We start from the raw sequence: 23,133 nt of genomic DNA on the forward strand, positions 1-23,133 counted from the left end.
AATGTGAGCTGCTACCAATTTGAAATGGCCAGATGCATTGCCCTTAGTGCTGATGTCAATAAGAAACACGCCTGACAAGAAAACAGGACTGTCTCCTCACGAAATTCTTATGGGTCGAGCTATGAGATTGCCTGCAGTGCCTGCAAATGCTCTTGTAAATATCACGGATGATATGGTGTTGGACTACTGCAAGGGTCTGGCTGACGTGGCCCGCTCTTTCTCTCACCAGGTGGAGGCTACCACATTGCCACCGACAAGTGATCCAGCTCACACCCTGAGAGCCAGTGACTGGGTTGTTGTCAAGAGACACGTGAGGAAGTTGTGTTTGGAGCCACGTTGGAAGGGGCCATATCAAGTAATACTGATAACTACCACAGCTGTGAAATGTGCAGGTCTTCCAAATTGGATACATGCCAGTCAAACAAAGAAGGTGACGTGCCCAACTGATGAGGAACTTGAATTGTCCAAAACAACAGCTGCAGATAAGGAAGTCTCAGGGCTGGAGAGAAATCAAAGGGGAACTGAGACTGAAGGAGAGTCTGCTGAGGACGGCTTAGTCACTCAAACAGTAAATGAGTTCCAGAGAGGTGACAGTGAGCCTATCTCAGTCGAGGCAGCAGGGGAACCGACACAGAGAGAGGTTCTCCCAGAAGCAGATGGATGCAGGTTTGAAGTTGAGCCCATAACAGACCCTGAAGGCAAAGGAAGTGAGGCAGAGGGAGGTCAAGGTGTTCTGACTCCTCCTGAGCCGCTTGCAGGTCCATCAAGAGAAAACACCATAGCACAAGAGGAGGGTGCTGTTCAACGTCCTGAAAGGCCAAGAAAAAAGAAAACATTTAAAGGAGATAACTGGCCGGAGACACAAGCTGCAGGGGAGAAAGTGATCCCTAATGACACAATAGAGGAAGAAGTTAATACAACCAGGAAAGAAGATCTCAGTGAAGGAGAGCTACAGGGTGACCGCAAACTGAAAAGAAAAGGAGTCGCAAACAGAAGGTACGCAGGTCCTGAATAGGCATATGCAACATCAGCTGAATGGCAACAAGAATTCTTGGCGTTTTGTTTTGATAGAGAGGTTCCAGGTCAATACTACGGCACCTGAATTCAACATTAAAAAGAGACTGTGTTAAAAATTGAAATTGAAATTGAATAAAGCTGAAAAGCTGAGAAAAGAGACTGATAAATTACCGGATGCGACACTAATAACCTCAACTGACTCTGAAAAACCGATTATGACAAGCTGCTAAAACCTGATTTGACAAAAGGGTCCTGGAGTGAGTGAAACGCTGTAAATACTTGCTGAAAAAGAGAGACTTTGCATTGAAAAAAAAAGTTTTTATATCATCCTCAAGTTGATTGTTTGCTTTGTATAAAACTGCCTTCTGATTCTATACAGATCATGAGTTACACTAGGGATAATAGTAGTAAGTGTAGGACTTGTTCATGTTTGGTTGTTGGTGTGGTAATTATGTGTGCAATAATAATTATAAGTGTGATTGTGGGAATGCCATTGGTGGATAAGAAAGTGACTAACAATGCTTCAACTCCTGAAACTGCTACACTAACACTGTGGGAAAAGTTTGAGCGGGATACTAAGGGCCATATTTATACTTTTTGACGCAAAACTGCGCCGGCGCAGTTTTGCGTCAAAAATATTACTGCCGGCTAATGCCATTTTGGTGCGCCGTGCAGGCGTCATATTTATACTTTGACGCACGGTGGCGCAAACAACAGGTGGGAGTCATTATTTTTTACGCACACCGTGGCGTCAAGTCGTAAAGGAAAACGACGTTAACGCGGCGGAAATGACTGTGGGTCAATTTACGACACCACAAACCGGATATGCGCCGTTTCTTTGGACGCAATAGCGTCAAAAACCCCAGCGAACACAGCCATTTCACCAGAGGAGAGCCAAAATGGATCCCAGATGCCACTACAGACCCCAGGAAGATGACAGCAGACCAGGAACCAGCCAGGAGGACCCACACAAGAACCAGGACACTTTTAAGAAGAAAAGAAAGTGTTGCTTCAGTGCAGAGGAGTAGGAAATCCTGGTTAAAGAGGTGACGGAACATCACATCAAAGTTGACAATCTGTAGGAGAGAGGCTATATGGCAACAAATTGTCGACAAGATTAACAGTGTGGCTGAAGTACACAGAACTGTCATTGAGTGCAAGAAACACTGGCATGACTGCAAACGCAGGACCAAGGAAAAGATGGCCAGGAACAGGAAGGCAGCACTGCAGACTGGAGGTGGGAGTCCAGCACACCAGGAGGCCCTGGACCACATGGAGGAGATGGTCGCAGCCGTCATCCCTGAGGAGATCGTCACAGGGATTCAAGGACAGGACAGCGCAGACTACCAGGAGACAACGCACATGCAGGGTAAGTCGCATGGGGAATTAAAAAGCACTAATGTTAACTGCAAGCGGGGAGGGATACCGACCACAAAATGCATGGAAGTCAACATATACATGGAGTGGCATGGGTAAAGAGGCATGGCATTGGGGCATGGCCTGCACAGACAGAAGCTGGGGCACACCATTACACTACACCAACAACAGTCCCATGGGGGCATGCTGTCATGCCAACGATGGAGCAAAGGGAAAGCCACGACAGGAGGGAAGGCCACTACGTCAAACTTACATCCTGGCTCTCGTCAGCCAACATACCTCCTACATTAACTAGCGCCCTATTAGCAATCCTCTAGCCAAACCGACAACTGCAATGTAATGCGACAACAGTTGCCACTACCACCTCTGATCTGTGTGAAGTTCAAGTAGCCAATGGCAGTAACCTCCCCATGGATCATACACACCTAAATTAGGGGGTGAGGATGACATCTGCAACAATCCCCTGAAACAAGACAAAGGCCCCAGTACACTCAAATGTCAATGCCCATAGTTGTCACAACCATCAGCCAAAGTAAACAACAATAGGAGCGACACAGCACTTAGGACACACCCATGCTGCATATGTCAGGGTCCATCCTGTGCCTGGGTAACAAGGCAACATCCCAAATGTCATACTGCTCAGACAACAACATTGAGGAGGGGATACATGTAACTGGTAACTGAAATACACCTGCACAGTCAGAGGACGAAATAGGACACTGATACGACTATCAGGGCAATCCAATGTAACACACATTACCCAACATCAGCAAGACACATTAACAATGTCAACATCCACATCAGTTCATAACATTGCCATGCATAGGATATGCCAGATGTCAATTACATTTAAGTCGATGTGAATGATCAGGGATTGGGGCAGGTCCAGATTGTTAAGTGTGCTGCCAGGGCCATCAGAACACCCACAACCAGTGAAAGGTCTCACCATGACAATGGATGTACACGGAGGGTCGAGTAGGACAAGAAGGTGGCAATTCTCTATTTGGCATAAACCAACACCTAGAGGCGATGAGGCTGACAAGTCTGATAACTCAATAACATACATGTGACACACAGGTAGGCCATAGGCCTGAAACAATGCCCATCTGAAGGACTGCAGATATTAACACAAAACAAGATCACAAAGTGAATTCATCAAAAGGCAGGCACGTCACATCAAAATTGTCACAACACAGACACACTAATTTTACCCTGTTTCATTGCAGAGGAAGATGGATCTCCTGCCGATATGCCTGTCCCAGATTTCCCTGATGACATGGATGAAGAGCCGATAAACATTCCCCAGGAACTATCCAAAAGGTCCTTGAAACCCTCCAGACCCCACCTTCTGTCACAAGGAGGAGCACAGAACAAGCAGCCATCGCAGAGGAACCACCCACCACCCCAATTGTAAGACCTGCCAGCTCCAATACAGCTGAGGACTCGGACGACACTGGCACCAGCTTTGAGAGAACTGTAGTTGGAGGACAGCGGGAGCTGGCCAAGGAGGTGCGGGTGGGGATGCAAAATATGGCAGCCAGCCTTGAGGGGATGCGTTTGTGCATGATGTCATCTGCAGATCAGGCAGCAGCTATGCAAGCCCTAACATCTATCTTGCAGGAACTGCAGAAAACCCAGAAGGAAATCAGTACAGCTGTGATACAGTTGACCCAACACCTACAACAGCAATCCTGTCAACGCGTGCACGAATTCAACATTGAACCCCTCAGGGCCGACCTGGCTGCCTACCATCGTGATGTGGCTGCTATTCTCAAGAACCAGCAGGCCCTCTTTGCAGCAGTACTGCCCTTAAGACCTTCACAGGGAGCAGCGACCGGGATGTCTGACTCCACGTCTTCTAACACTGAGGTGTGTGTTGCCCCTACACAACCAACAACAACAAGGACAAAGCAGGCAACACACACATCAGAAGAAGACATGGAACAGATCACATTCACAAGGAAAAGTACCCGGAAGCACTAGTCCCTGCCACATGGCCAACTATTACCAAAGTCCTGCGTTTTGAAACATGACAGTCTTACAACAACTGTACTCAAGCACTGTTCTGCTAACCACTGTATATCTTGTCACCCAGCCCAGTGATTGTCTCTCTCCTACTCATTGGCTAGGTCTGTCCCTCTGCACTGTCTGAAACAGCAACCCCAGCATGACAAAAGCATTTTGGAAAACCCTTGTGTTGGATCACAATGGAAGATATCACTATAATGGACTCACAATCATGGATAATGTACATATAGCACTACAGCACGTTTCAATAAATAGCACTTACACAATAAATCTGTCTCTGGGTAATGTGACATATCAACTGTGCAGTAGATAACTGAAATGTGCCTACTGTCAAATAACGTAGCTTGTCAATTCAACTGTCCAGATATTATGTAGTTAGAGAAATCTGCACAGTGACCATGATTGCATCATACTCTGCCCATCCTGAGGGAATAATCTGATGAAGTGAGAAACCATACACCACCATGCTGTGTAGGACAGAAGGATGCTTCCTCAGGGGATAAGTAAGTCATCAAATAGTGCCCGCTAAATGATGTCAACATGCAGAAATAACACAATAAACATGCCACACTAATCTAAGTAAATACAAAAAAAAACTGCACAAATGAAGGTGTCTGAGTTAACATACAAATAGGTAATCATGCCGAACTGTGTCACAAATGATGTATGAGGGTCATGAAGACATGAATACAAGATTTCCAATGAGAGCTCATCTTATAAGGGTGTGCATGATTATCACACTGCAGCCAGCCCTAAAACTGTTTCAAGTCTGGAAGCACTGTTAGTGACTTTGAAAACACACTTATCAACAGAAACACATTGGGATCCATATTAACTGTGACTGGTGGTTGCAACAAAGGGTAGACACTTTGCAAGGTAGCTCTGGGTTAGCTGCCAATCGTACAGCTCAGTTGGGATTTGTTTGTGGCATTGGACACAGATGTTATAGTACAAAAGAGATGTACACTGAATCCAAACCCACGATCAAGTACCATTCAACACATACTATTAAGGGGTAACCAAATATTTATTAAAAGCTAACCATAGAAGAGGAAACTGAAGGAAAAATCTTACCTACCCTAATCTACCCTGACTACTCATTACCCACAACTGTCCCTAACTAACCTAAGCTACACTTACTTATCACATGTAACAAAACGTTCTAAACATCTACCCCCCGCCCCCCTTATGAGACGGGACACATTGAGTACAACACATACTAACCTAAACACATACTATACTATCCTAAACAAATATATATTTTTTGGGTAATTTGTTGTTTTAATTTTTTTGCTTTTTTTTTTTTTACACACAAGAACCCCAACATAGCCCCCAGCCACCCACCCACACATGTAATAAGTCAAAAAAGAAACAAGCAGGACCCCCTACCCCCCACCCACTAACACTGACTAAACTAACAGCCTATACTAACCTAACACTAAGCCCCCTAAGCCCACTAACTATAAGAACAAGGAAGGAGGAGGGAGGGGAGGGTATCATGTCCATCTATTCAACTGTCTAGAGGTTGGCCCTCCGGAGTGTCCTCTTTATATCCTTGACCCGCCGTTTAATGTGCCGCACGTCCCGGCTCAGGTGGCTCACCTTGCGCAGCACTTTGTCCATCTTGTGTTCAAGTCTATTGAAGGCTGCAGGGAGCAGTGGCAACAGCTGGAGCAGTGGCAGTCTGGGTACCGGTGGAGGAGGTCTGTGTGGGCTGTCCTGCACCGGTGGCAATGCTGGGGCCAGGAAGTCCAGCAGATGTTGAATCAACAGAGGCAGCTGTGGGTGGGGCCACCTGGCTCTGATTGGTGGTTGTTTCTGTGGTGGCTGTGGTGGGCAAAGTAGGCCCACCCTGTGGGAAGGCTCGCCATGCCCCGGAGGCACGTTCATGGCGATATCGTCGGGCCATCCTCCGGAACCCCGACTCCACCAGCAGGATGTGCTGGTATCGCATGGCCCGATGCTGAAATTCACGGACCTGGTCTGGAGTCATGTTAGCTGCTGTGAAGACAAATGCAGATATGCCACATTAGTAACTGCATTGTGTGAAACGGCACAGCAAGTTAATCAGACATTACTTCTACTGTACTTGTAACAGCTCATATCACGATACAGAGCATCGAATGTCCCTGAGGAAGTATATGGCAGGCCAGACAACAAAGGTGACATCACACAAAGCACATCCATAACCCACAAGATGGGTAACAACTGGCCTTGACTTGCAATCTGAGTTCTGACAGTTAACATCTAAGAATCATGCTGCATATCCTCCACCAAGAGCTGGGCTACAAATGTCAGTGTACGGAAAGCAAAACTAAAGCCACATGGTCTGCAAGTTGTAACTGCACTTTCCAGTATGGTACCAAGTGCCAAACCTGAGTGTGTATACTACTATGCAACCAAACCGTCACTTATTCACAGGTATGTGTAACATACTGGTAGCATCAATACTAGGTACCCCATTCACAAACCCATGGCCATGTTTGAGGGGGGGCGGTGGATACACAACTATAATTTGCCAACAACATGTACACCGAGGAGTGTATAGGCAACTCCACACATGTTTGTCTCTACAGACACACCACAGGTAAGGTCTATCTACAATTTGGAGTCAGCAAACCCTAGAGCACTCATAGGGTCAGAGATGTCAGGAAATGCAGAACTTAGTACACAACATATACTTCCAGTGAGGCCTGACTTACATCAGACACAGAGTTGCTAGAACACCCATGATAATGAATTGCATGCACACCTATGCCATTACACTCAGGTTCCACAGACTTGATGCACTACGTGTGGAAGTACATGCTGCTAGGAGGTTCTACCTACTGTTTCAAACTTACGTAGGTAAATAGTGAAGCAGATGTCTATTGGGAAGCTATTAGCTCCACCAATCTTAGAGAATGTGGGTCTGACAGGCTGACTAAATAGGGGCTGGCTTCCATTGCGACTCTTGGTGATACAAGTGTCAGACACATGACTATCCCCTGTACTCACAGTGGGGCCTACAGGGATGTCCTACAATCCCTACATGATACCATTGGATACGCATTGGCTAACTCAAAACATGTGAGAACTGCATTCCCACTCATGGAACAAGTGAAAAACTTGCCCAACGCATCACACCTTGCTATGCGTCCAACTCACACGAGTCCATAACCAGCAAACACAACACATAACAGACATATCAACACTTACTGGAGTGGTTGGGGTCCTCAAATGTCGCCACCTCTCCCACAGTGTAGGGTGCCGGTCCACCTGTAAGGTATGGAAGGAAGAAATGTGCTCAAAATCTGTGCACAGTGCAACAATTTCAGAATCATTTACAATGTGTAGGCTGAATAAGGACATGGCAGACATTCAGACATGATGGTACTGCATCTGATATTTCACGGCCAACTTGTACATAGCATGGGTCTCCTGTGACAGTTACACACATATCTGCACACAGACATTGGCCCTAACTATCATGTGGTTGCAAACTTGCCCCATAATTGGTGAGCACTAAAAAATATGGAGTGTAATCGTCTCATCATGTGCATTCAAGAGAAACATCCAACGCCTGGTTACTTGAGGACTGCATTACCAGTCAAACATGCCTTGTGGCCATGACACATTTATTGCACATAGGCCCAATGTACAGAGGGAGGGGAAGGGACTCCTGTAAGCCATCCTGTTGTTACAGTATAGTCAATTGATGTGGCCCAGCTATGGTGATTTGCACCAACCATGGAGATGTGAAGCCATGTGCATACACTTGGACTGCCATCCATATTTGGATTGTGGCTCAACCGATTCCAACAAACATCTTGAGATGTTTGCTGAGGGCACCTTACACCTTTTCAAATCAGAAACTGACATGTATCCAAAAAGATCAAGAAACACAATAATCCCAAACATTCATAGTACTTCTGTGAACGCTTTCCTTCCACACTCACCAGACTAACATGAGACCAATGTTTGAGCCACTTTGCTATTATCATTTGACGTGAAGGCAGCACTAATTTTCAGCATCATGTAGTGATTCTAAAGTCAGTCTAGCAATTGCGTCAACATTGTTGGCCTAAATGTTGGTACATCTGTACTTCTATGTCAATAATACCCTATATAGACATGATTGGCTAATATTTTGTTAGTTGTGCTGACAAAAAGGCCGCACAAATTTCCTTCATGGTAAAGTTATCTGTCAGTTTGCTGAGCATGTGCTACCTGACAGCTAGCAATTGTAATCCTTGCCATAGTGCATCAATGATCCCCTTATATTTCCCCAGCATTACACACAGTCAGCAAGTTAGCTGGCAGACATTGCAATAATCCCCTGATGTCACTACAGAGCATTTAATCGTGCACAATAACAATAGTCGTACTCACCAACAGTGCCACCAATCATGATTCCCAGGTGGTCCAAGAGATCCTGCTCCCTGGTGATGAGGTCAGCCCACCGGTGCTTCAGCTGGTGGTCACTCCTCTGGCTGGCATACACACGCTGCAGGTGATGCAGCACCTTTCCCCACTTGATTCTGCGTGCCTCTGTCGGGTACTCCTGGATGACCCTGCCCCCTGCCTGGATCATGAGTGGCAAGAAATGTGTCACCAGCCAGATGAAGCCCCCCAACTCCTCTTCCCCCATCCTGCCAAGATGTGGCCTACCAGACATACTTATAATTGAAGAGAAGGAATAGGGGTAAAAGAAATAGAAAGGGGAAATGGGTGAAAGTAGGGGTAAAAAGACAGAAAAAAAGTAAACCTAAACACTAAAAGAGCCCAACTATCCCCAAACTAACACTACCCACAACAGACTCCCACAAACAAGAAATACACAAGATAAATTGACAAATGTAGACAAAACACAGTACTACAGTATACACAAACAATATTTATTTCACTTTACAGATAGCACACAGGACAAATACAGCACAAAATCTCTGGACAACACTCTCTACTCAGCCACACAGTCTAGAAGGATCATAGACTGCAAAGTGAAAGTGAAAGTACACCCACTGTACATGATCTGTAAACAGGATATCCTATTACATCACTTCCTGTATGAAAAGACCCGCCTTTTTCGCGTTATGCGTCATTTTTTGTTGCACAAAACTGTATTTGCGTCATTTTTTTTGACGCACAGGCGTGAATATTAACCCGCATCCACATAATGATACATGGACTGTACAAATATCTGGATGCGGGCTAAATTTCACTCCTGTGCGTCAAAATAATGACGCAAATACAGTTTTGGTAAACAAAAAATGACGCACACCGCTAGGGACATCAAAATTACAGTGCATTAACTGGTTTGGGGCATTTTTACTTCTTTTTTGGTTATTTTACATTTGGAACACATCAGAGATTGTATGGTGTTGATGGTGTATGTTCACGTGTGACATCATACTGCAGCAGAACATCATCCACTACACCCTTCACAGTATGTTTACAGTTGGCTGACGTCATAGATGGTCATAAGTGTGGCCTACATACAGGGAGTGCAGAATTATTAGGCAAGTTTTATTTTTGAGGATTACTTTTATTATTGAACAACAACCATGTTCTCAATGAACCCAAAAAACTCATTAATATCAAAGCTGAATATTTTTGGAAGTAGTTTTTAGTTTGTTTTTAGTTTTAGCTATGTTAGGGGGATATCTGTGTGTGCAGGTGACTATTACTGTGCATAATTATTAGGCAACTTAACCAAAAAAAAATATATACCCATTTCAATTATTTATTATTACCAGTGAAACCAATATAACATCTCAACATTCACAAATATACATTTCTGACATTCAAAAACAAAACAAAAACAAATCAGTGACCAATATAGCCACCTTTCTTTGCAAGGACACTCAAAAGCCTGCCATCCATGGATTCTGTCAGTGTTTTGATCTGTTCACCATCAACATTGCGTGCAGCAGCAACCACAGCCTCCCAGACACTGTTCAGAGAGGTGTACTGTTTTCCCTCCTTGTAAATCTCACATTTGATGATGGACCACAGGTTCTCAATGGGGTTCAGATCAGGTGAACAAGGAGGCCATGTCATTAGATTTCCTTCTTTTATACCCTTTCTTGCCAGCCACGCTGTGGAGTACTTGGACGCGTGTGATGGAGCATTGTCCTGCATGAAAATCATGTTTTTCTTGAAGGATGCAGACTTCTTCCTGTACCACTGCTTGAAGAAGGTGTCTTCCAGGAACTGGCAGTAGGACTGGGAGTTGAGCTTGACTCCATCCTCAACCCGAAAAGGCCCCACAAGCTCATCTTTGATGATACCAGCCCAAACCAGTACTCCACCTCCACCTTGCTGGCGTCTGAGTGGGACTGGAGCTCTCTGCCCTTTACCAATCCAGCCACGGGCCCATCCATCTGGCCCATCAAGACTCACTCTCATTTCATCAGTCCATAAAACCTTAGAAAAATCAGTCTTGAGATATTTATTGGCCCAGTCTTGACGTTTCAGCTTGTGTGTCTTGTTCAGTGGTGGTCGTCTTTCAGCCTTTCTTACCTTGGCCATGTCTCTGAGTATTGCACACCTTGTGCTTTTGGGCACTCCAGTGATGTTGCAGCTCTGAAATATGGCCAAACTGGTGGCAAGTGGCATCGTGGCAGCTGCACGCTTGACTTTTCTCAGTTCATGGGCAGTTATTTTGCGCCTTGGTTTTTCCACACGCTTCTTGCGACCCTGTTGACTATTTTGAATGAAACGCTTGATTGTTCGATGATCACGCTTCAGAAGCTTTGCAATTTTAAGAGTGCTGCATCCCTCTGCAAGATATCTCACTATTTTTGACTTTTCGGAGCCTGTCAAGTCCTTCTTTTGACCCATTTTGCCAAAGGAAAGGAAGTTGCCTAATAATTATGCACACCTGATATAGGGTGTTGATGTCATTAGACCACACCCCTTCTCATTACAGAGATGCACATCACCTAATATGCTTAATTGGTAGTAGGCTTTCGAGCCTATACAGCTTGGAGTAAGACAACATGCATAAAGAGGATGATGTGGTCAAAATACTCATTTGCCTAATAATTCTGCACTCCCTGTATATGTATGGCACAAATTGTGCATGTTTGCCATAAGGGGAGGATAGCAATGTGACGCACATAGGTACAATACCTAATTGCCTTTGGCTCAGAGTGTGTGCTTTGACAACTAATTTGTTGGTTGACCAAGTGTGTGTGTATATCACATGAAGCATTATTGTACATTTGGTTGTATGAATGTGACGTCCATGTGTCCAACCCTACGATGCAAGTCAAAATTTGAATGAGTAAGGGCATGTGTTAGTCATACATGTAACAACACCCGTAAAGTATACTTCCAAGTTTTAGGGTCACATAGACACCACATGTGACATAGCATGCACCAGATGGATGGCAGACGCATGTTCATGTCAATGGTCCACATTTTCTACATCCTATGTCCTAGAGTATTGGTAAGAGCTTACTAGGCACTAGTTGATGAATCCCACAGTGAGTCATACACATGCATTGAGGAAGTGGGTACCATGTTGTTTGCACAGACAGACAAGGGTCAATCTCATATGTATGATGACACCACAGTTGAGGCCATAGAAGTAACGCCCAACTATCAAGTGGCTGTGGTGGACCAGCATACAAGACAGCACATGTCCACATATTTCCAGTGATCAATTGCACACAGGTGTCTTGTTCATGTGTGTGGTCCAATGATGATCCTGTAGATTTGTGGGGTGTAATTTGTCACAGATCAGACCAGGACTCATCATGAGTCAGTGGCAGCTATTCCTGTAACTACTGAGTATCCTTTGTTGATCAATGTGAGTAAAGTAGATGTGGACATGTGAACCAACATGTAGATGGTCCCACCCTGTCACTAAAGACATGTAATGAGACAGTCAATAGGGCAACCTTGGTGTGCTGAGTGAGATAATGTCTCAATTGTCATGTTCCGGCAGGTGTCATTACAACATTTGTACACAGGTTGGCCTCTGCACTTCCCACTGCATCTGGGAACATCATAGCCTCTGTGCTGTTTATTCTCGCAGCTATTCACCACACACGGCCAATCACTATGTTGTGTGCACTGTGATGCTGTGTGTGAACTGTCATGGTTCTGACATTTGTGTATTATTCATGTACATTATCAGAGATTGCTGGTTGTGCTGAAAGCCCCGTACCCAATCCCTGCCTATGACCCTGGGACACTGTCACACTTTGTCATTCATGCATATATGCAACCCAGACAAGGGATGGGCCATGAATTTTGCATTTCCAAGAGGAAGTAACTCAAATGGTACAGTTAAAAGGCAGATGATGCTATACAATGTATTTGTGTATGCATGGGAGAAGCCCATGCCCAATGCCCCCTGATGAATGGCAGGTTTGCTAACGCAAGTGTGGTACATATGTAGACACAGGGATTCTTTAGTGTGACGCACAGACAGTTGCCAGTCAGGTTGACAGAATGCAATGTGATTCAGGAGCCAGCTACTGGACAAGTTACATAATCAGTGGTCTGACTGAGACTGTTTGGAGGACAAACTAGACAGTTGACATGTCAATCTGTGTATGTCCTGTGTTTTTGAAGGAGACAAATGAACCCAAGGGCTGTGTTACACGGCTTAATTAGTATCAATGGTTGACGGTGTATTTGCCATAATGGCAACTCCTATGCTGTTCCAGGCATCATAAGGGGCAGTGCTTTTTGCAATGGGTGGTGTGCATGGAGGTGATCACAGGTGTGGGCTGCAACTATTTCTCACCAGTCCTGTAGGTGAGACTTGCATTCTAAGGGCCAACAGACATTTTCACAAGAGGAAGCAATCTACATGTGCTAACAGGGCTTTGAAACTAGAAGACAGTTTATAAATTGACCTGACGTCCATGCAGTCAGATGTTATATGACAATGGCATACCTTAGGAAAGGGTGTAGCACATTGGTTTGCTAATGTTGGTCTGTGTGTGTAGAGGAGGTATTATCAGGGTACACATCTTAGTATTCCAGGGACCTCTTCCGACAGGTGGGTTGTGACCAGGTGCATGGGTGTGTCAGGAGTTAGGAAATAGGCTGACATGTGCATGGAATGTCATGTGCGCAATGCATGTCATATGTGTGGCAATTGTGCTGTCTATGTTCTGCTTCTATGGAACTCTAGTCACAGATATTCCTTGCAAATATTGGATGCAGTTGGACTAACTGCTGTCAAGGGTCTTGTCAGACATTCCTGTTAGTGATGCCAAAAAACATGGACTGCCTCATGTATGAGGCTTGTTTTCCCCTTATTGAGTGATGGTGTTATAGTTGTGTGCCATATGCTGCGTTGGACCTTGCTTTCAACATGTATGTGTGAAATAGTTGTGGTCCTCTGCTATTGGCCTTCAAAGGAGATATGTACAGGATATATGTCATTAAGAGTGTGTGTGTATGTGACCATTGTATGTAAGGCATCACATAAGCTCTGGGATGTTCCGTGTCCTACTCAGTATCTCAGCAATGCTCCATGAGGCAACACTCTTATTCTGATAAGTAGAGATGAAGGTGTGTAAAAAGGAATAGCCAGACCATGATATGGTGATTATAATAGGTGTTTATTTAAATTTGTTAACTAAAATGGTGAAGCTGATCATATTCAGAAGAAATTATTCACAATCTGTTGCCGCCTGCGTATACCAGCAGCTGTGTTCTGTAGTTCCCCCTCCTGTTGCAGGCCAGCATCCTCCTCTTCCTCCTCTTCAGGCATGTGTGGCTCTGGTTCCAGGAGGGGAATGTTTCTTCTGATGCAAATGTTGTGCAATATTGCACATGTGAGGATGATCCTACAGACCATCTCGGGGGAATATAGGAGGCTACCACCAGTGATGTCGAGGCAGCGGAACCTTGACTTGCGGATGCCGAAGGTCCGCTCGACAATGCTGCGTGTCCTCCTATTGGCCTCGTTGTATGCACGCTCTGCAGCTGTACTCGGGTTGCCAAATGGTGTCATAATCCATGGCTGGATGCCATACCCCTGATCAGCTGCAAGAGAAAATGAATGGGATCATGTTGATGTAGCTGGCACTATTGAAAAGACCTTTCATGGCAGTAGTTGTCTTGTGTTGTCTGTGACTCTTTTGTGTACTAATGTGACATCCTATGCTTGTAGGCTATACCATCTGCATTGTGTTGTTTCCTTGGCTGAACGAGTGTTTGCCTGCTAACCGTTTGTCAGCAGTATGTTTTGGGATTTGCAGTACAGTGTGCCCTCCCTAGCATTGTGACTTGTGATACAGGTGTCCGTGTGTCTTCCTTGGGGGTGAGATGATAGTTCCATGCACAGTTAAAATTGTAAGTGTTGTTAACACGTTCATATCAAAGTACCCTGGACATCCCATACCTTTAGACTTATGCAATGTATTAATGTAAAGGTCATTGGGACACTTACAATTTGCAAGGTGACATTTCGGCAACCACACTCATTGACGTCTTCACATTAGGCTGTACAGTAAATTCCAATGTGTGACAGGTTCAATGGTGACTTAAGAAACATGGTTAGTGAAGTCACGACCTCAGTGCGTTCCTGTTGACATGTTGCTGTTGTAGTGTATGTGTTGTGTGTCCTAGAGGGTTGCTGTGCAGTGTATATATATGTAGGTTTTTGTACTTACCAACAAGTAGTCCATTGCCATACCGTCCATCCTGGAAGTGTTCATTGATGGTGCAGTGACGGAAGATGAATGAGTCATGTACACTCCCAGGATATTTAGCCACGATGTTGGTGATCAATCCCTAGTGATCGACAATGGCCTGCACGTAGATGGAATGTGTGTGCTTCCTGTTGCGGTAGAGGTGTTCAGTTGCAGCAGGTGGCACAAGGCGTACATGTGTGCAGTCGATTGCACCAAGGACGTGTGGGAAGCCACTGATTGCGTAGCACCCCTGTTTAGTTTCCTGCTGCTTCTGCAGTGTGTTAGGGAAGCAGATGTGGCAGGGTGTCAGTCGAATGATGGAGTCCAGTACTTTGGGCGAAAAGGCGGAGAATGATGGTTGTGATATTCCGCCAACCAGGGCACCAGTTGTTTGGAAAGAGCCACTTGCCAGCATGTGAAGTACGGCAAGCAGCTTTTTTTCTGTTGGGATGGTGCGGGGTGTCACAAAAGTGGGGGCCAACTGCTGTTCAATGTTTCGCAGCAGCTGCTGAATGGCCTGCCAATTCAACCGGTACCTCTGTATTATGTTGTGTTCCCTGAGACCCTGAAGGGTTGTTCTTGGGCGGAATATCCTCTCCTGCCTTCTGCGCTGCCTTTGGGGTCCCTGCTGGTGTTGTTGTAGCTGCTGTTGTTGCTGCTGGGCTCTGCGTCTGCGTGCACGCTGGATTAGAATCACCTCCATGGCTCCCTGTTGCTGCTCTGCTGCTCTGCTGCTCTGCTGTTTGTTCTGATTAAATACAGGTGTGTTTGCCCCATTTTAACCCCTGCCCTGACCCAGGGATTAAATCTTGATGCAAATCGGGCTGTGCGTCATTTTCTGGCTCCGCCTCCCGGCAATGCGACATTTTTGCCCGAAAGCATAAATACGACGCACGTCCGTTTAAGCCATTTTTTGGACAGGAACGCCAACCTTGCATATAATTAATGCAAGGCGGGTTGATGCATCCAAAAAATGACGCACACAGCAGAATTTTGTCGTCCGCGGGCGTCAAAGTTTAAATACGGGGCAACGTTTGCGCTGATTGTGCGTCAATTGTTTTTACGCACAATCGGCGCAGACGGAGTATAAATATGCCCCTAAAAACGTACATGAGGGAACTAACTCAAAGGGGGAACTATCTACTAATGTCTTCTATCGCTTGCTGAATGAGTATGTTGACACAATGGATGTGAGAAATTGCTATGTGTGCACAAAGATTCCTTCGTCAGTACAAGAAGGGGTTACTTATCATAGTCTGCCACTAACCTATGGGATAAGCTGTAGTTTGCTATTAACAAGATTTTATAATCAAGAACATGTGCAATACTTCTATTCTAATCTAGATGTGGTGTTTTCTTTTGTGCCTGTGATTGAGTTTCTAAACAAATTAGCTAAAGAACACAGCATAAAATTAGTTAGGGGTTTCTTTGAGCCGACACTGACATTTGGAACAGTTAATGCACACCACAATAATTTAACTTGCTTACTAACACCTGTAGAGAAAAGCTTCTTAGATCACACTGATGATAGATGCAAAGCACTGAAAGAAAGGCTAGAAAAGGGATTAGAAAAACACATGTTTGCAAATGATTATGCTTACACCACAATAAAGACACAGGGTAGATTGGCTATAAATGCACTGCATGTAGGTAGGCTTTGCATATATAGGCCAAAATCTGAGCATGATACTTTGTTTGTGGGAATGAGTGAGTGCAGGCATGTGTTTTTGTTTCAGAGTAAGTGGACGTTCATGTTAAATGGGCAGGATCCAGCAATCCCTGGGATCTATTATATATGTGGACTTAATGCTTATTACCGTCTTCCTAAGGGATGGTATGGGACATGTTATTTGGGAATAGTTTTCCCAAAGATCTACCAGATTGATGACTTAAATCAAATTCCTAAAATGTCTGAATTACATCATACTAGACAAAAGAGAGAGACAGCGGCTGCTGTCGTAGGTGACATATTTGGAGCCATAATTCCTTCAGTAGGGGTTATCTTAAACTCCATAAAGATTCAAAAGTTGTCTACTATTGTGGATAACATGCTGACAAACTTCACAGGGGCTATACTCCTGATGAATACTGAACTTGCTGCGGAGAGGGCTATGACTCTTCAAAACTGGCTTGCTTTTGACATTCTTTTAGCAAAGAGTGGCGGAGTCTGTAAGATGCTTAATGAGCGCCATTGTTGTGCGTTCATTTCTGATGATAGTAATGAGATTAGAGGTATGCTTACTAACTTAACAAGAGACAGTGCAGATTTGAAAGAGCTGAAAGAACCTGGAGTGTGGGAAAAGGTTGGGAAAGGAATTACCAAAGTAGGGAGCTGGTTTAGTAGTATCTGGAATGGGGTATTTGCAAAAATAAATGTGGGCATACTGATTGTTCTAATTTGCCTATTGGGACTATGGTTATCATGCAAAATTAATATAAGAATCAAAAGAAATTTGGTAAAACGAAATAAAAGAAAAGAAGAAAAGGAGAAAATGTTCAAAGAAATTTGGGAAAAATCACATGGGGGAAGAAATTGAAATGCGTACTTTGAAGAAAAAGAAAGGTTTTAAAGGGAAAGGTTTTGTTTGATGACAAGTGTCATCAGAGGAGGGACTGAGAGAGCGTGGCTTATATAATCAATATTAACTTGAAATGTTTATGAACTAATACATAATAATGCTGCATAGAAAATGTATTAATGTATTTTGCTAAAACGGGTGCTTGAAATGTGCCCACGGGGAGTGGCCACCAATATATGCAGGGACTAATGAAAATGACTAATAATGCTGAAATATTATGTTAAGATATAGTTTTACACTAATAATTAAAAGATTTACACTAATAATTAAAGGTTATATGCTAAAGTTTTGCTAATAAATCATTAGGCCTTAGTTAGCATGAGTCGAGGCCTAGCTGCCTGACTTTCATATTAAATGTGTTTTTCTAACGTGCAGTGTGCTGACTTGCTGAAGGACATGACCTCTTGTTTTTCCAAAGCTAGAAGCTGAATGTAGCTGTAGTAGATCCGTTCTCATGAAATTCGACTTGCTTGAAGAAACACTTTAGCTTAGTGCAACAGTGTAGACTAATCCCAGGTACAAGGTCGCCTGAACCGGTACAGACAATGGAGCCACTGACTGAAGCTGTGCAAAGGACCACGAGAGGATGAAATCATACCGGACTGAAGACGTCAATCATAAGGACCAATAAACTACGTGAGAACTGTTATGGGGTGACAAATTTGATGAGGTAATTGGAAAACTATTGGTTGGAGATATTGGGGTACTGACCCCAACCAATAACATTTTAGGGGAATGTACAACGAAAAATAAAAGCCTATGACACGAGGAAGAAGTTTAGACTGGAGAACGAGGAGACTAGAAGAGGGGAGATGCTGATGCGATTTGCTATGACCCAGACACTTTGTCACTCTGCATAGAGACCTTGCTGTTTGGTTCTTAAAACCGACCTTGCCCTTATATTGCCCATTTATACTTTACCTCCTTATGAGGGAAGTGACTGATGTCCTGAGGACGAAGACAGAATCTGTATGCTGACCCAATACGGAGGGTAACTATATGACAATGAAATTGTGATTGTCTGTTTGCTTTTCCTTTCTAGGTACCAACTGCTTCTTTTGACAGAGACCATAGTTAGAGGTTTTTTCCAAATTGATGTTGCTAAATTGTTTTGCATGAAGCCCAACATGCCAATGCTAATTCGAGGTTAGTTAATGGGTTCACTGATCAGACGCAAATAGACAAGTGACTGAATCTATACTTTGTTGAACAATGCGCTAACGTTACTCTGCCGAGATTGATCTATGTTGACGCCGTGTTATGTTCTAATATTTGTGATTCTTGCTTTGATGAAGTCTTATCAGAGTTGCCATATTGTGACTATGCTAATGTGCTTCTTGGTTTTGAGATTAATAAACTTGCTAGTAGAATTGTAATCAATAGGGAATAAATATCACAAAACATACTAAATTGGTGTGGTTATTCATGGCTGAAAGGTCATGGTGGGGTCCTGAGTCTTATTAAATGTCTTTGACTAAAGTGAATTGCCTTGTTATAATAAATATTGATGACATTATTGACATATTGATTGACATGTTGATTAGCTATCTCGTCCTAAGGTGTCTTCAATCAGGATCGAAAGATTCATTGGCCTAAAATGAGTCCCAGAGTATATAAATTAGATATAAAGGGACGCGTTAACAATAGCATGTCTGCTTTGGATCCACAACTCTAAAATGGTACAGAGAGGAGTTTTTATTTTTACAGGACCAGCTGTAACAAGTTCCAACAGGTGGCCTGCAAGAAGCAGCTTTTAACAAAAACTGTAGCTATGGTTATGCTATTTGATCTCATCAGTGACAACTGTGTCCCTTTTACCAGTCCATCATGTCATTTGTTAAGCACTGGCAAGCAACCATCTCTGATCGAACCTCGTCTGAAGTGAATGTACATTTTTTGCAAGTATAATGGGATATGGGAGAATGAGACGCTAATCATTTTGAGATACCCAGTTACAGTGGGACTGGGCTGCACCCACTGAAGAATATTTGTGAATGCGGATGGCTCCATCCACAAATTCAGGTTCACCTCCAAAATGTTAAGTGCAGCGCAAGACCTGGGTGGCTCTTTGACCTGAAACCATATCATTCCATTTGTTCCCTCAGCTAGTCTTGGAGCCCCAATGCAGAGGAATGGTCAAAAACTGCAACACAAGCCAATTTTGTTGCCCTACGGTATTATTCAGTAATTGGCTCTGGGGTGGAGGAAACAAGCCTGCTGGCTCTGTGACCTAATTAGAAGGCGGAGGTGAACTGTCCTCCGTGCTGAGAACCTCCATTAGCTCATTTCAAGACCTTTGAGGGTCCAGCTCTTTCAAGCCATGCTCCGGGGACATGCAGCCTGTTTTCAGAAGCTTGTCTGAAATCTGAGTGTGTTGCCTGATGCGGTTGATGCTCTCCCTTTGTTCCATGTTATGATGGTGTCTGTCTGCAGGACTTCCATTGGTTTCCACACAGCTGTCTATGAAGGTTGTACTACATGAAATTCAGCACTCACAGGCTGTGTCTCTATTCATCTGTTAAATATCATACCAATCATTCCTAGGCTAAAGAATTGCACCCAGAGTGCCACAGAGACCCAACACCTTCATTGTAGAAACATTAGTGCTGGACTCATCTGCCTCATTCCTGTGCCCTTATCCAATGTTAGAACGCGAGCATCTAACACACAAACATATGTGTGTGTCACAAAGAGTCACACACAGAAGAGCATATGCCTGATAGTCCTGATTTTCGAAGTACGCTTCCATTTCCTACAGTTTGTTTATCCGGACTAGACTTTTGAATTCAGGGCTCTTCTTTTCTGGCTGTCGTTGATTCTGGCACCTCAGACTGATGATATACCCAGACAATATGATCTTTATAGCCTGGGAAAAGGAGCAGCTTCTGTCCCAGATGACAATGGTGATGATCTTGCTGTTGATTCTCAGTTTTGTGATAAATCTTGACAAGTTGAACTTGGAACCCAAGAGAACATTGACATAGTAGGGATTGCAATAGATTTAGTGCCATCCACTTTGCAACTGCCAGTTGTTAAGATCACAATGATCAAGGAGTTGGAAAAGGCTAATGTAGGCAGGCAGAGCTTTCCTGGACTCTTTGCTTTATTGATACCTTTGGGGGTTCTGCACAGCCGCAAATATCTTCCATATTCAGAACAGATCTCCTTTTCTGAGGATGCCACTGTGGATATTTAGTGATTGCTGGACCATATAGGGTCATGAAAAGACAGGGCCATTTTTGGCAAACACTTTACATGACAATAGAATCGGACATCAGTATGTTACGATGGTGTGCTGTTTATTGAGACGAGTCACACACAGAAAAGTAGCACAGAGAAAAACTATGACTTTGCATCAATTGCCTGGTACATTTGGCAGAATATTTTAGAGTAAGATGCTTTTTGGAGGACTGGGTTAGATGTTGCATATTTCTGAGGATGGACCCCCCATGTACCCCTCATTCCCCCACCCCTCCCAGAGAACACAAGGTCCCAATTGCTGGCAGACCTAGCAGGAGAGTCTTGGACATTTAGCTGAAAGGAGAAACCTCAATACTTGGCAAATCTAGGTGAGTTTTCTTGAAAATGTTGTCTCGCAATAGAACTCTCAGTGATGGAGGAGTATCTACTAGGCAAAGTGAACAAAACTGCAGAGTGGGGTCCTTGATTTTCAGGGAACTCAGGCCCATATTTATACTTTTGTAGCGCCACATTTGCGCCGCTTTTTGATGCAAAAATGGCGCAAACTTACAAAATATAATTGTATTTTGCAAGTTTGCGCCGCTTTTGCGTCAAATAATGTCCCAAATGCAGAGCTACAAAAGTATAAATATGGGCCTCAATGTCTATAAGCTTAATCCCAGATTTTGAAAGATAATGGATAAATGGTAATCAGACAAGATAGATCTATGATCTATTTGCCTCTCATCTGAATTCTCATCTTCCAGTTTTTTTCAACAAGAGGCTGGACTGAAAATCAGCTATGGTAGATACCTTCCTTAACAACTGGAATGGGGGAACCAGTTATGTTTTCCCGTCATTCATCACAATTCTGACAATGGCATTGGAAGTAAGATACCAGAAAGAGGATCCTATCTTCTTAATAGTGATTTGGATTTCACGGTATGGTGCCCAGCTCTACTGGAACATGATTGTGATTCTTCAATGTCTATTTCCTACTTCCAGTTGACTATAGTGTATTAGCAACCATTCTTTTGTTTCTTATCTGACAATTCCAAGGGTTGTTCTCAAGTCTTAGACTTCAGGCTATTTTCTTTATGGCCCAAGGCTTGACAAGAGGCATGAATAAAAGGTACTGATTGACCTGGAAGAGATGGTTTTGTTAATATCTGGAGAAGAGTCTTGATCTTGTAGAGTTTATGTAATCCATTTATTAGGTTTTGTTTTAGATCTTTGGAAAGGTGGTTTGGCATACCCCTAAATCAGCTCTTTCAAGATTTTCATCTGCAACTGTATCTGGGCTATCAGCGGCGAAGCGTCTGTTGGTGAGGCTTTTAAGGGGCATCCAACCTATAATACCTTCATACAACAGGTATTACCGCTTACAGAGAGTAAATAACATACAATTATATTTGAAGAGGCATCTTAATGAACACTTTTCCATAAAGAAAATGTCACCAAAACCAACAATTTTTTTATGCCTAATTTCATGTAAGAAGGTTTCTGATGCACAGGTATTGGATATGAACAGAAGAATATCTACCATCAATGTGGTCATGTTTACTATTTCTTGGAGGGCAAAAGTCATCACCCAGTGTCCTATCAGGGTTTTCTGGGGCACCCAAAGCTTTGTGAGGTCCAAAGTCTTATGACTTAGAGTAGGCAACCAGAAAATTCTGACCAGTGTGGAAGGAACTTGACAGTTCCACACATTTTTAGGAAGACTTTTGCTCCTGTATCTTCCGTGATTCTGGGCTAGTGTGATAAATAGTCCGTATAGGAGTCTGATTTGGACATTTATAGATTTGGCTGGCATTCATATCAGCCACCAGAGCTAGGATCTTTAAAGTGTGCATCTTGGTAAGCAGACAACAGAACTTTGAGGCGACGGACTGGTCATCAGAATCAACTTTGTATTTCCAGACATTTTAAGACATGAGTAAAGTGGGCTCTGGCGCAAATCCCCAGCCTTTCAGGGGACCCCTGGTAGAGCCAGCTCTGTTTTGCAAAATCCTTCTCTGATGCCCTTGAATAGTTCTTTAACAGCTTGTTTTAAGTACCATTTTTCTTTAATATATGTTTAATGGTGTGATGTGTGAGATTCTATTACAGACATTTTGCAGAGGAATGCTTTGTTTATGTTTCAAGCAACATCCACAAAACGTTTCTTTTTTAGTTGAAAACAGGACCTCACCTTTGAGAAATGGGAGTTTGTCCATCACAGGGACTATAAGCAGTAATATTAGTGAGCGTTGTTAGACCTGACAGCCTTAGGATGGTCATCCCCCAACTTTTTTCCTGCATCACTC

The 23,133-nt window shown here is 43.7% G+C and overlaps 1 protein-coding gene across 2 annotated transcripts in view; it reads right to left on the bottom strand.

Moving 5' to 3' along the window:
• Positions 1-23,133, bottom strand: part of LOC138296661 (UDP-glucuronosyltransferase 2A2-like) — a 426,472-nt gene that overhangs the window by 196,577 nt on the left and 206,762 nt on the right. Inside the window, exon 5 of one of the 2 annotated variants that reach the window (XM_069236020.1) lies at positions 16,560-16,575. The exons of the other annotated variant lie outside the window; for it this stretch is intronic. Coding sequence (XP_069092121.1) covers positions 16,560-16,575 — 16 coding nt within the window. The remainder of the gene's footprint in view (positions 1-16,559; positions 16,576-23,133) is intronic. 2 annotated transcript variants of the gene reach the window in all.

The sequence above is a fragment of the Pleurodeles waltl genome, chromosome 1_2, assembly GCF_031143425.1.
Source record: "Pleurodeles waltl isolate 20211129_DDA chromosome 1_2, aPleWal1.hap1.20221129, whole genome shotgun sequence".
In the NCBI taxonomy this organism is placed as follows: domain Eukaryota; kingdom Metazoa; phylum Chordata; class Amphibia; order Caudata; family Salamandridae; genus Pleurodeles; species Pleurodeles waltl.